At 43.8% G+C, this 13,389-nt stretch overlaps 1 protein-coding gene across 1 annotated transcript in view; it reads right to left on the bottom strand.

Moving 5' to 3' along the window:
- Window positions 1–13,389, bottom strand: part of fndc3ba (fibronectin type III domain containing 3Ba) — a 101,965-nt gene that overhangs the window by 65,482 nt on the left and 23,094 nt on the right. Inside the window, 2 exon segments of the mRNA XM_034144376.1 lie at window positions 9,391–9,466; window positions 12,394–12,539. Coding sequence (XP_034000267.1) covers window positions 9,391–9,466; window positions 12,394–12,510 — 193 coding nt within the window. The 5' untranslated portion in view covers window positions 12,511–12,539.

Below are 13,389 nucleotides of genomic sequence, written 5' to 3'. Positions count from 1 at the left end.
GATGAGACACGCCCGATTCATGGCGAAAAAACTCACTACATAAGGTCATCAAAAGCCAGGATATCAAAAATATTATTCAACAAAGTGACGAACTTTGTCCTTAAGAGGTTTTTATTATTGATAATTGTTTAGTTCTTCTTCTAAATGACTTCATCTACGATCTCTACGATAAAATAAAAACTTTTCAACTTGTTTCAAGGGGTTAAAATTCTTAGACAGCTACATCTTATCCTGGCTTGATCGCTGTGTAAACGGTCCTCAAGCATACAAGCCTAGATCTGTTTAGTGTTCTGGTCGCAGCCTGGGTGCGTGCCCACACCCCCACCCAGATCTCTCCGGTCTCCCCACCCAGAGGAGGGTGCTGTCACCCGACCTACTTCTGCTGCTGGGTCAGCTCAGGAGGAGAGCAACGTAACGTCTGGAGGGACACAGAGCCCAGCCGTGCTTTGTTCTCAAGATCTTAACATGCGCAAACACACACACACACAGACATTCCTTAGTAACCACACACTCATATGGGCACAGATGTACAGGGCTCACATTGACCAAGATCAACACCTTTCATAACCACAGAGAAATGCCCTGATTAACACCTGGGCACATGGACATACCGTTTTATGCTGACATGGACACACACACACACACACACACAAACTACAGTTGTTACATACTCGTAGAACGCACTGACATTGGAATAATTGACCCTTACAAATATCACGGTCACCTCGGCAAAAAACACATTAAATCAAAGTGGGCACACGCAGCTATAATACACTTGCAAATCCAGACATAACAACTCTGAATAGGACACACACTGACTCACACCCTAGATCTTTGTCCAGTTTTATCACATAAGGCTATTCTCGGGCTTGCAGATATTATTGTTCCACTTATCGCTTTTACTTTTCACGGACGTGGACACGCGCAGACCTCTGACATACATGTGCAAGCATGCACGTGCACAGTCAAATATACGCAATCCAGACACTGATGACTCACTGTATCCATTCCCTAATCAACTCTACATGTCTAGAAGAAGAGAGGGAGTGAGAGAAAGAGAGAGCAAAGAAGTGCAACAGCTGTTGGTGTGTAAACAGTCCAACAATCGTTGCCTGCTCTCCCGCCCTTGCTCCGCTTCTCCAAGATGTACCAAATTCTCAGACCTTGACCCGCTAAAGTAACAGCAATGCTTTCCGTCATTGTTTTTACCATTTTCCCTCTGTGCACAATCTGCTTCATTTGTACCCAGCTGTACTCCTCTCCCCTCCGTTCTCCTCTCATGCCCCCCCCCCCCCCCCCCCCACTTTCCTCCTTCTATCTCTCCACATGTTAATGTGGGGCATTTCTGTTGCATGAGTCACAATCTGAACAGCAGTGAGTTTGTGTTCACCGCAAAGAGCAGAGAAAGTGGAGAAAGAGAGGAGGGGAGAGGAGAAGTCGTGTGAATCTCAGTGGAAAGAAAGAAGGAAAGACTGGAAGTCCAAGATTAGCAGGGACTTTCCCCCCACTCCTCATCACTGAATTCAACTGCCTGTGTGTGCAAGGGTGAATGTGCACGTTCCATGGCGACGGGTGATCAGACAAGCAAGGAAATGCATATAAATGGTACAGAAACTGTGTAAATGCTAAACGGGGCGATACTTGGAAAGTGAACTTTTCTTTCAGTTTAACAACAAGTTTCTCTACCAGTGCCTCCAATCATTCCTCAACCTCCTTCCCATTGACTGACACCCCCCACCCCCCACCCCCCCTCCAATCAGATCAGAGCCTCGCAAAAAACAAAGGGGCTTCCCTGTGAAATCCAAACACACATGATGTAAACAATCCCATGTGTGTTCCATGCAACTGTGCAGGAGGGATTAGGGACTGAGAGAAATATTCATTTTGTAATCCTACTTTCCTTTTATGCATCTTATCATCACCACCACAACAGCCCTTTGTGATCAAAAAAGATTCAACCACTAAGTAAGTCGAATCAGAAAAGCTGCATGAGTAACGTGGAGAGGGTTGAACTTTGTAAAAAAAAAGGGCCCTGGAGTGTTATAATGAGGTTTAGTTCAATTTCAGAGAACAGCACGCAAACCTACAAAACCCAGCTGGAGTTATGAGTGTAGAATAGAAAAATAAAATCTGAAAATACTACGACAGAGAAAAAAAAAGACAGGACAGCAAAGAGTGAAGGAGAACGATAGGAAAAGAAGGAGAGAAGGAGGGCGGAGGGAGGGAGAAGTGCTCCAGCTGTACCCTGAGCTTCAAGGGAGCCAAGAATTTCATCCCTGGAAAAGCTCTCTTTCTGGAAAATTCTGCAAGCTCTCTCCTCTGCACAGCTGCTGTTCACACACACATGCACTTTCACACAGTCTTACATACAAAGACAGACACAGTATTCTCCAGAGTTTAGCCCACTCTTCCCCAACCAACGTCCAAAACCCATCCCACCCCAAATGTTGCCCTTAGTGGGTCAGTCCCAACACAGCCTTTGGCAGACCGGACCAAGTCAGCAGCAGAGGGGTGGCTAGGGTCATCTCGTAGAGGAAGTGGCCTCGCCCGGGAATGCATGGCAGCAGACACGACCAGACCTGCTGCGTCTGATTCTCTCTCACTCACTCTTTCTTTCTGTCTCCATCCCTTTATTTACCTTCTTTCATTCTATCCTTTCATTTCCACTCCATTTCTTTCCCCTCCCTTCCTCCTTCTGCCTTCTCATGCCTGACAGTGTGAGGGCATTGAGTTTATTACTGAGAGCTGGGCAGGGCATACAACAACAATCAACTCTCTCTCTGCCACACACACACACACACACACACACACACACACACACACACACACACACACACACACACACACACACACACACACACACACACACACACACACACACACACACACACACACACACACACACACACACACACACACCACACACACACACACACACACACACACACACACACATCACACAACACACACACACCACACACACACACCACACACACACACACACACACACACACACACACACACACACACACACACACACACACACACACACACACACACACACACACACACACACACACACACGTCAAGCTCTTAACTACCCTGTGCCAAATTAACCAAACCCATCCACCCTGTCCCTTTATTTCTTTCATACTGGATAAAAGAAAGACAGGTATGCCACACACACACTTGCACACACACAAATCGTGCCCAGAGGGACCGCATTCCAGTGCACACACCACCTGGAGTGAGAGGCGTTTCCATGGTGACCACTTTCCCAAATCCAATAGGACATAACTCGAAATTAAAAGCACACACAATCGCAATAAACACACCGTCAGGAATGGTTTTACAGTTGGCTCCAGGGCATAAGTCCTCTGCCCAAAAAGATATTTGGCTGGCTTTCAAGGTAAGATTACATGCATACAATACCTCCCCCTTTTCATATATGATCTCCACCGTGTGTCCCTCCACCCATCCCATTACCCTTTATTCCAGCAAAGAATACTCTATGAATACAGACTCAGCCGTCCTGAAGTTTAACCAACTTTTCGAGAGTATGAGAGAAATAATGTACAGTTTAAAAAAAATGTAATTCCATTTGACAAATGTTTAGTATGGTTTATTGGTCTGATCTAAACAAGAAGGGAGTTTTACTGTAAGTATTTAGAGCAGGTTTCAATATATAACTGTGTGATACATGATGTTGTCCAGTAAAAACTATCGCAAAACATTGGAATATCTATATCTGCTATCAGAAAACAGGCCTCAGATCAGGAAAAGGTGTTGTTTTATACATTGTTTTTTGACCGGGTTTATACAAACTAGTTAGAATATAACATAAGCAACGTTAATGTTATTGTACTCATGTCTGGTAAGGCCACATGGACACAAAGCCTGTCCATTTAAAGCACTAAATCAAAATGCAATACACTAATCGGTTATGAGATTCATCACGGCTGGGGATAAAATGTAATTGCTTAATAATTACACACTCATTTATTTTTCTAGGCACACCCATTAACACTCACACAAAGACAAACAAACGGAAAGACTTCCACAACCTTGCAGACTTTTTGTTGTAACAATATAATACTAACTTTTAAATTTGACAAAATAAGGGGATCCCTAAATTCTGATCATTTCAATACACAAACTGTAAATCCTTTCAGCTGACACGCCAACTAAGAAACATCATCCAGACACTAAACTAGCACAGACATTTTCAATCCAGCTCCGTCCCATACGGGTGGGTTTTACTTTAGAAAACTTCCAAGCTGAAACGGGACCGTCCAAAACAGGACTCTAATTAAGCCCTTCTGAGAAAAAAATGTATTTGTGTCTTCCCCCCAGCTTGTTTAGAGCCATCTGGCTTGGTGTAAACACAAGCCGCGAGATTCCACCATATTTCTCTAAACCAGCTATTTGCATTTACATCAAAGTGCTCAGAGCGTAGATGAGCACACTTTGGGAGAAGTGATGCAGTGAGATGGACATGAGCATCGTCCATCCGATACGAAGAAAGTTGAGACAAACGAAATGAGACAAAAATAGATAAAGGGACAGAGAGGCCGCCGTTTGATGAAAGGGCAGAAAAGTACAGGGTTCATCCCAGTTCCCTTCATCATCTCCTCACTTCCTACACTTGCTTAGCCCCTCCCACTTAACAAACGGGTAAGAGGTGCAAGGAGGAGGACACACGGGTCATCTGAATTGACGTCAGTTACTAATCAGACACTAAGTGTGCATGATTTGAATCTGCATTTATCAATTAGGTTATGATAATGCCTCATTATGTTTAATGACAATAACTGGCCGAAGCCATTTTGTTGAATATTAAAAGTAGCTCACATTACAGCTATAGTCACCTCTGGCTGATACATAATGATTGCAGCATTATCACAGTATGGAAATGGTTCAATGCAATTGTAGTGCACAAATGTCTGTGGATCAAAGGGGATTTTGGTCCAATAGATCAATTTGCTTCGGAACAGTGATCCTTTGAATATTGTGCCGTTACTATTAAAATGATGCCAATGCGCAACTTAAAGGGGACCTATCATGCAAAATGCACTTTTGTACGTCTTTTATACATGAATATGTGTCCCCGGTGTTCCAGGGAACTCACCAAGTGTCAGAAAACTGATAAAAACTGATCCAGATTTGAACACTGTCCTGACGTCAGGACGGTGGCGCTACGGCTATTGGGCCAACTCTCCACCTATCAGGGGAATGTGGGGTTGGGCCACGGCCGGCCATTGCCGCTCGAAAGCGCTGGAGACGCTGTAGTACATATGCCAGGCCTGTAAGTGGCGCTGTAGTCTGCCACAAAAGCAGCGAAGAAGACTTCCCGGAACAGAAACGTATAAATATACCTTATATAGGTATGGCCCTACAATATATCATTTAAATATAGCATGATAGGTGTCCTTTAAAAGGGAAAATGGATCATCACTCAGACCTATTTTAAGCATAAACCCAACTTTAATGCTTGATAATAGGCAAGAAATAGATGTAAAAAACTGGATAATATTTCACCTCAGTTGTTGCTTTGTATTGGTGTTAATTGTCCACACCAGTAGTGTGATAGGGGAGTATCCTTCTAATAAAAGACTTCTGACTTTGGTACTTAAGTGTATTCTCCTCCTTAGCAACTCTGAGCAGACACATGTCCTTTCAGGAGCTCAGAGAGATGCAATAACAGAATAAGGATGAACCCACAGTGAGTGAGAGAGAGTAACAAAGAGGTGAAACATCTGCTGGTGAAACACAAACCAGACCATCAAATGATTCACACTCTGCATGTGTGTCATCTGGACAGAGAAGAGAAACATGTGCACAAACTGCTGCAGGAACCAGATCACTGAGTTCACTCTGGCAGCTTCCACCTTCACCATTGTTTGTTTAAAAAACATGACCTGTGTTAACCGGACTGCAGCAGAGCATAGGACTACATTTCCCTTCATGCAACATTCTGCATTCACTGTCAGTAGGAGGACAGTGTGCGCAAGTTTAACTGTTGTTAATGTAATTCATTCAGTTTAATACTGAAGATATTTAATAGGGTTATTATCCATAATGTAATAGGTTGTAGGACTATGTGGTTTGTTTTGTTTTCTGGAGGTTAACAAAGGGAAAACATAGCAAAGAAAATGCTAAGAAATGTTTCACAGATTAACCTCTTGTCAACTACTCTCTTGAGATGTTGTGCATTTAGTAGCTACATCCTGTTAGTCCACCAGAGGATGCATCTTGTTATAAATATCAAGCCAATCAACTGTTGACTATCCTTCATCTCAACCATGCCCAAGCTCTCCACAGGACGCTGTAGCCGCTGCCACCCATGCCTCATGATGTCACATCCTCCCTGGCAGGGCTCAGCATCCTGCTCGTCACCCCCTGGCCTCATCATCCCTCATAAAAGTTCAACAAAGAGCAAACAACACAGTAAACCAACACAGCCCTGTATAAAACAAACACACACACACACACACACACACACACACACACACACACACCACACACACAACAACACACACACACACACACCACCACACACACACACACACACACACACACACACACACACACCACACACACACACACACACACACACACACACACACACACACCACACACACACACACACACCACACCACACACACACACACACACACACACACCACACACACACACACACACCACAAACACACACACACACACACACACACACACACACACACACCACACACACCACACACACACACACACCACACACATTCCATAGGAGGGTGCTCACACCCTCTGGAGTCTTGTCCTTTGATGTGAGTGTGGGAAAGCTCAGGGGAATGGTCTTAGTGGGGGAGGGAGAGAGAAAGGGAGAGGGGGGGAGGGTAAAGGAGGGTGAAGAGTGTATACATGGGAGCAACCCAGTAGAGACGGTGTGAGATAGACTGGGTGCAGGGGGGCGGGGGTGGGGGTCAGTCGAAGCTGACACACGGAGCACCGAGAGGTCAGGCTGATTAAACTGGATGAGGATATGTAGACTCTCACACACACAGTGCATGCTGATTAACAGAGTGATACCGGAACATATTTTTGTTCTGATTGATTCACTGCTACAAAGGGGGCACAAAGAAACACCCATTAAGTTGGCTACTGACTCTGAAAGAAAGCAGCAAAATATCTGACAACTCTTGAAATAGTCTGAAAACTTTTCTACACTTCAGAGCAAACAGGAATTATTCAACTGTGCAGATTGCCGCTCTAAATAGGGTGTCTGTGCTCTGAGGTTATGGAATTTGTTAATACAATTCTGTGTAAACGCTCAGTCCAAATAAAAGAGCATAATGCAGCCAGTAGCATTTAGTGGTAGTGTGGTTAATGAGCAGTACTTAACATCAATCCAACATAAACAATAAGCGCTTTGCTGCTCCAGGTCTGCTAAGGGGGGGAGAGGGAGAAAGAGAAGAGAGCAGCGGAGAAGGAAGGCTGAATATGAGGACTCTTTTGCTCGCTGTGTCGACGTCTCAAGGCTGGTGCTGCCTTGGCGAACCATCTGTGTGTGTGAGTGTGTGTGTGTGTGTGTGTGTGTGTGTGTGTGTCTGTGTGTTTGCATGCGCACACCGCAGTGCAGCAGCTAAACAGAGGTTACTTTATATAAAAGCTGGTCCCTGGTTGTGCCCTCACTGAGGTCTCTGTAATCTCGCTCTCTGTCACACACACTTGCGCATAAGTACGCCGGAGTGCAAACACACACGCAGGCACACAACTACACAAGCAGGCGCAGACCCGGGGCTCTGAGGTCTCAGTAATCACACCGAGTCTCTGTCTAAAGAGCGCCTCGGTACGCCTTCAGAACACACTGCCACACTCCACCTCTCATTAAACCCAGTGACCTCCTCCAGATAGAGACGGAGAGAGAGAGAGAGAGAGAGAGGAGAGAGAGAGAGAGAGGAGAGAGAGAGAGAGAGGTGAGAGAGAGAGAGGTGTAGTTGTTGTGTGTGGCCTTCACATTAATAATATGTGCATTCAAACACGACCCCAAGACCCCAGCCACCCGCCCATTTAACTGTCATCGCCTGTAGTGAAAGGCCCCAAAAAAAGCCAACACAGATACACACTGTGCTTTGGATGCTAAATGTTGCAAGAAAGTGCGCACACACACAAATAAACAGACAACTGCCAGACCCCAACTACGTCAATGTTGAATGTGTTTTGGCAAATCAGTGTCTGGTACCACATTAATCTATTTACTGTATGCAGTCAGGCATTATTTTATCTGTCTTTATCCGTCGTTCTGCATCTCATTGATCCATATCTTTGGAGGTCTTTGTAAACCGTATCTGCACATCTTTGTATCCGACCGTCCCATCATGCACGGTGTCTATCTGGCATCAGTTGTGCCTCTAAGCCCTGCATAGAGCTATCCCTCGATTTCAGGGAAAAATTGAATTACACGGCGGGCGGAGAAAGGAGGTGGGTTGTAATTAGTTACAACATAGAGTTAGGGGTGTGGGGGGGGAGTTTTTTGTAGGGGAGAGTCTGTGCCAAAAGTGCTCTCACTCAAAGAAAACCTTCACAGAGGGCAAAGAAAGAGCGAGAGAAGAAGCAAGAGACAGACTGATGGAGAGAGATTGGGAAGAAAACAAAGGCGCCCTTTCAAAGCTTCTGAGTAGCAGCTTACGGTGCTGACATCATCAAAGTGAGACGCAAAAGTTGGGGAATTCCCATGTTACTGCCACCTCTGCCTTTCACAGCCTCTAAGTGGCTTACATTTACATTCTTTTAATGAACTGATATCAGATGCAACCCAGAGACAATGGCTCTCCACTCACAATCTGTCCCCTCAACTAGTCTTTATATTTGATGTTAAGATAACAGCCAAGCATTTCCCCCGCACTTCCTTTTCCTCACCCTTAGTGCTGCGTTGTTGACTACTCTCCCAAAAGACTACTACTAGGGACTAAGAACTTTTAGGCTAATGTCAATCAAACATGTTAATATCACTCCTGACAATGGAAAAACATTATTGTGTACAGGCAAAGAGACTTGCTTTATGGCCACAGAATAAAAGAAACTACCATAATATTCCCTGTCTAGGTTACCTAACCAAATTCAGTTTCAAGTCTATATAATATGATTGTTATATAAAGAAATATAAATGGAACCCAATGGAGGGAAGAGAAAACCTTGAGAAATACATATTGTCAAATTGATTTGCTGTCATGCTTTTCCATTGATGTTGTTCCAATAAACAGTGAATTCAGTTTTCTTAAGCATTTGCATCAAGCTTGTAATTAAAGTGACTTAGTCTTAAAGTGACACAGATCACAGCTGACAGCAGGCCACATGTTAATATGATAATACACAGTATATGGAGGGACTGACCCTGGATGCATTGCAGTGAGCCGTCCTCCGCCCGGATGGTGAACGTCTCCCCCGGGTTCACCTGCACGAGGATCACCTGTAGCAGCACACACACACACACACACAAATCACACAGTTAGAAAAACACAGATAGGATTAAATAGATGAGAATCACAAAGCAACGATGAAAATAACTGTATCTTGCATGACGCCCTGTAACGTACGTCCATCTTCAACAATCACCAGAACATGATAGAATCCCTGCTGGGCAGCCAATAGGCTTGCAGAGGTGACATAACACACTATAATAATCAGATCCCAGAGTAGGGCGGACGCAGAGTTCACAGACATATGGAGGTGGTGTTAGGTAAGCGAATGATGAGACAATGATGCTGTCTCACACACAGCCTGATTTGTGGCTTTCCTTTTTAACACCACTTACAGGAAAAACACTTAAACCAGTACACACACATATTACACACATAGAGAGATGCATTCACCACCACTTAACATACAAACAGGTGGCACACACACACAACCAAAACAAAATATATGACACTGTTTTGATTTCCCAGTGTCTCTGCTGAATATGCCGGAAGGGAGTGTGCATGCACCTTACCGTCATATTCTCCGCATGCAGATTGTTGAGAGTGTACACATGGCTGTAGACATGAAACAAGTGACCCTCCATCACACACACGCACATGTGTTCACGCACACATGCATGCACACACGACCACAGCCCTGTCTATGCTCTACAGGTGTGCCGTCGTAAAATCCTCATATCCTGCGCTCTTCCTGTAGTGTCTGCATGCTCTCCCATCTCAGCGCTAACCTGCTCCTCTCCCTCTGACACACACACACACACACACAGACACACACGCACACATCCACGCTTCCTGCTCTGTCTGCTGCAGCGGATGCTGTTGCTATGGGAACCCCAGCATAGTGCAGGGCGACCCATGTTTCCCAAAGACTGAGAAAACCCCTATATTAGACCATGTGGGTGAGTGTGTGTGTGGGGAGTGATGTGTAAAATATTTATGTAGTGATTTTGTTGTGTTTTGAAAGATGATTGGACACTGAAACTGTAAATATAAAATCAGCTAATGGTTTATTAAACCATTTTTACATTTATTTACTTTAAAAAAGGGTGACAAATAATGTTTCTTACCCATAAAATCTTCTACAGTGTGTTTTGAAGTTGAACATTTTCTATATTTTGGAGCCAAACATACTTACAGCCAGGGAAGGAAATGAGCTCCTGCAATCTGCCAAATGCAGGGTGACCTTTGGCTGCAGCAGGTAAACACTCGGGTCACCTGCCACCATCGCAAATGTTTTCCTCGTATTAGGAACTACTTATTTATTTCGATGTTAAAAACAGCCAGGAATAAAATCCCAAGGCTGCATTTCAGTCCGTGTTCAAGGGAATAGCACATTTTTAGAGAACATTGTAATTTTATGTCATTTTTGCTATTATAGCATTATTAAGGCCAATCCAGCACAAGTTTAATGTCGCCAGCGTGACAGACAAACGAGCCAATGGAGTGGTTAGATATGGGAATCGACAAGGAGGGCCAGATTTATTTGTATTGCACTAAATGCTGTGTACTGATACTCAATTACGTGAAGGAGGTGAATCCTCAGAAAACAGATCCGCCTATTGGCTACATTAGCACCCTTTTTCCCCTAGGATAGAAACTGTTACAACTACTTAAATACTAACAAATCATTATATTCTTGTAATTGGAAAAAGTTTTAAACCAAAAGCAAGGGCTATAAGTAGAAACTAACTCGTCATAAAATACGTTTTGTGAAACCCAGAAATGCGTTTCACTTTTGCAGAAAGGAAAAATAAAAGACACCCTCGATATGAAATTCCCTTGAATTACAGTTACAGCGAGCTTAGATGGGATGTGGCCATTTGGCTCTTTGGAAGATGTACTCCATGATGCATATATATGTTCTTTAAACATTAAATTGTAGCCTAAGATTGTATTTGATAGCTCTGCTTGCATGCACTAACACACACAGGAACACACAGATAGACACACATAAAACAGGTGTAGGCAGGTAGACACAGATAGGAAGGCTGACAGACAAACACAAACACAGAAGTATGTACTCAGACTCAACACAGACACTTGTGTGCCCACACAGGGTAAGAGATACACACACAGTGTAGCACAGACCCATAAATAAACAAACACACACAAACATGGACACACGCATGCAGAGTCAAATCTGTATAATCATCAGTCTGGATCGCTGATTCCACACTTGGAACCGTCTTTAAACTGCAGGGTGTTACAATAAAAAGAGCTCCCTAACTGCTGTGTGTTACAGCCAAAAACCTCTAACTGTTATGTATCGCAGCCAGAGCACTCCCACCGAGCTTCCTCTGGGCTGTGGGGGAACAGGCAGGGGACAATGCATAAACATCATCATCATCCGTACCAAAAAGCACACGGATCAAAATATATATCTGTGGCAACAGGATTAGACCCATGTCAATTAACGGGTTTGCTTTTAATTGCGTCAATCGCTTCCTTTCGCCAAGTTAGCAGAGCTTGGGTGGGGTTCTGCACTTTGAAGGTGATCCAGTTGGCTCTGCGGCTTCTGATAAGATCAGTCAGCTTCAGAGCAAACCTTTTCCAGAGTAATTTAAGCTAAGGCCTTGGGATGTGTCAACAGGGCTAGTTACATGACTAGCAAAAAAAAAAAAAGTGCCTTAGGTGTTGAAAGATGTGAGTATATGGCCTGTGTTTATTCTTGTTCCTGTTATATGACGAATGCTTTACTGTACACGCTTGGCAGCTGTTCATTACCTGTGGCAACAACCCAAGAGCCATGTGACGAAATGACAACAAAGAGATGTGTTTGATGTGTATTCTTGCACACAACTGGTTGGCGTGTGTGTACGGCAACACAGGAATGTTGAAAGGAGGTGGATGCATTTGAATGATTGAGTGAACTGAAAGCAAACGACCGAAGTGTGTGTGAAACTGAGTGAGTGTTTACCTGCTGCGCTGCGTCACCGTTAACCATGTGAGGCATGAGAGGGACCTCCCCGTTCAGGAGGGGGGGCGGAGCCAAGTCCAGTGGAATCTGGTCTGTCATCATCATTGTGACGTACATTCATGGAGAAATTCACTGAACTGCCCTACCTGGGAAAGTACAGAGAGAGAGAAAATGAGGAACAGGGGACGTCAGCATTTTTCAGTTATGTACAAACACACACTGAATAACATGAAAGTTCAAACCAGATTAGGGTTTTTCCTGTATCGGTTAAAAGTAATGAAGCTGGTTTCAACCACCAACAAAAAAGGGAAGAGTGATCTTTACTACCTGATATGGTTGAGTATATTTAAAACTTTCATTCAAAATTGAAAGTATAAAGTATGGCTTTGAATGCCTGAGTCACAAAGACCACATTGCTCACAAGTCCAAACCTACGTATACAATTCAAAAGTAATTGTTGTTTTGGGGAAATGTGTTAATTTAGTTTCTTATCAAAAGTCTGACCATGCTAATATCTATACTGTACATATGACGCTGGGGCAAGCAGCCAGAGAGCTTTGCTTAGCTTATCAAAGCGCTGTCTTTATGGATGTAAACAGTCAATCAAAACCTATGAAGGTTACTAAATGTCACACAGATGTTTGTTTTGTTTTTATGCTAGTCTGGGCTAGCCGCCTTTAGCTTCCTGAAAGATGAAAGTGGTATCAACCCTTCATCTAACACTCAAGTAGAAAGCAAATATGCATAATTCCCAAAATGTCGAGCTAACCCTGTTGTACAATTAAACTTGAGGCAAGATTGTGCCAAGTCTTCAAAGGTGTTCCGGTGTGTTTCCATTGGTGTTTATTGTGCAATTTCCTTATCAACACAAGATCATTTTCCATTTCATGTTAGCGTAAAAACCTCTTTGCACGGTTGAGGGCGATTATGACATTTGTTTGTTCCCATTGGGTTCATTGTAGTGTGGTTTCCTTCCCAATTTGAATAAGACTTTGG

This window comes from Trematomus bernacchii, unplaced genomic scaffold, assembly GCF_902827165.1.
Source record: "Trematomus bernacchii unplaced genomic scaffold, fTreBer1.1, whole genome shotgun sequence".
Taxonomy (NCBI): Eukaryota; Metazoa; Chordata; class Actinopteri; order Perciformes; family Nototheniidae; genus Trematomus; species Trematomus bernacchii.
The sequence above is the reverse complement of the archived record's forward strand: the minus strand, read 5'-3'. Positions and strand labels throughout refer to the sequence as shown.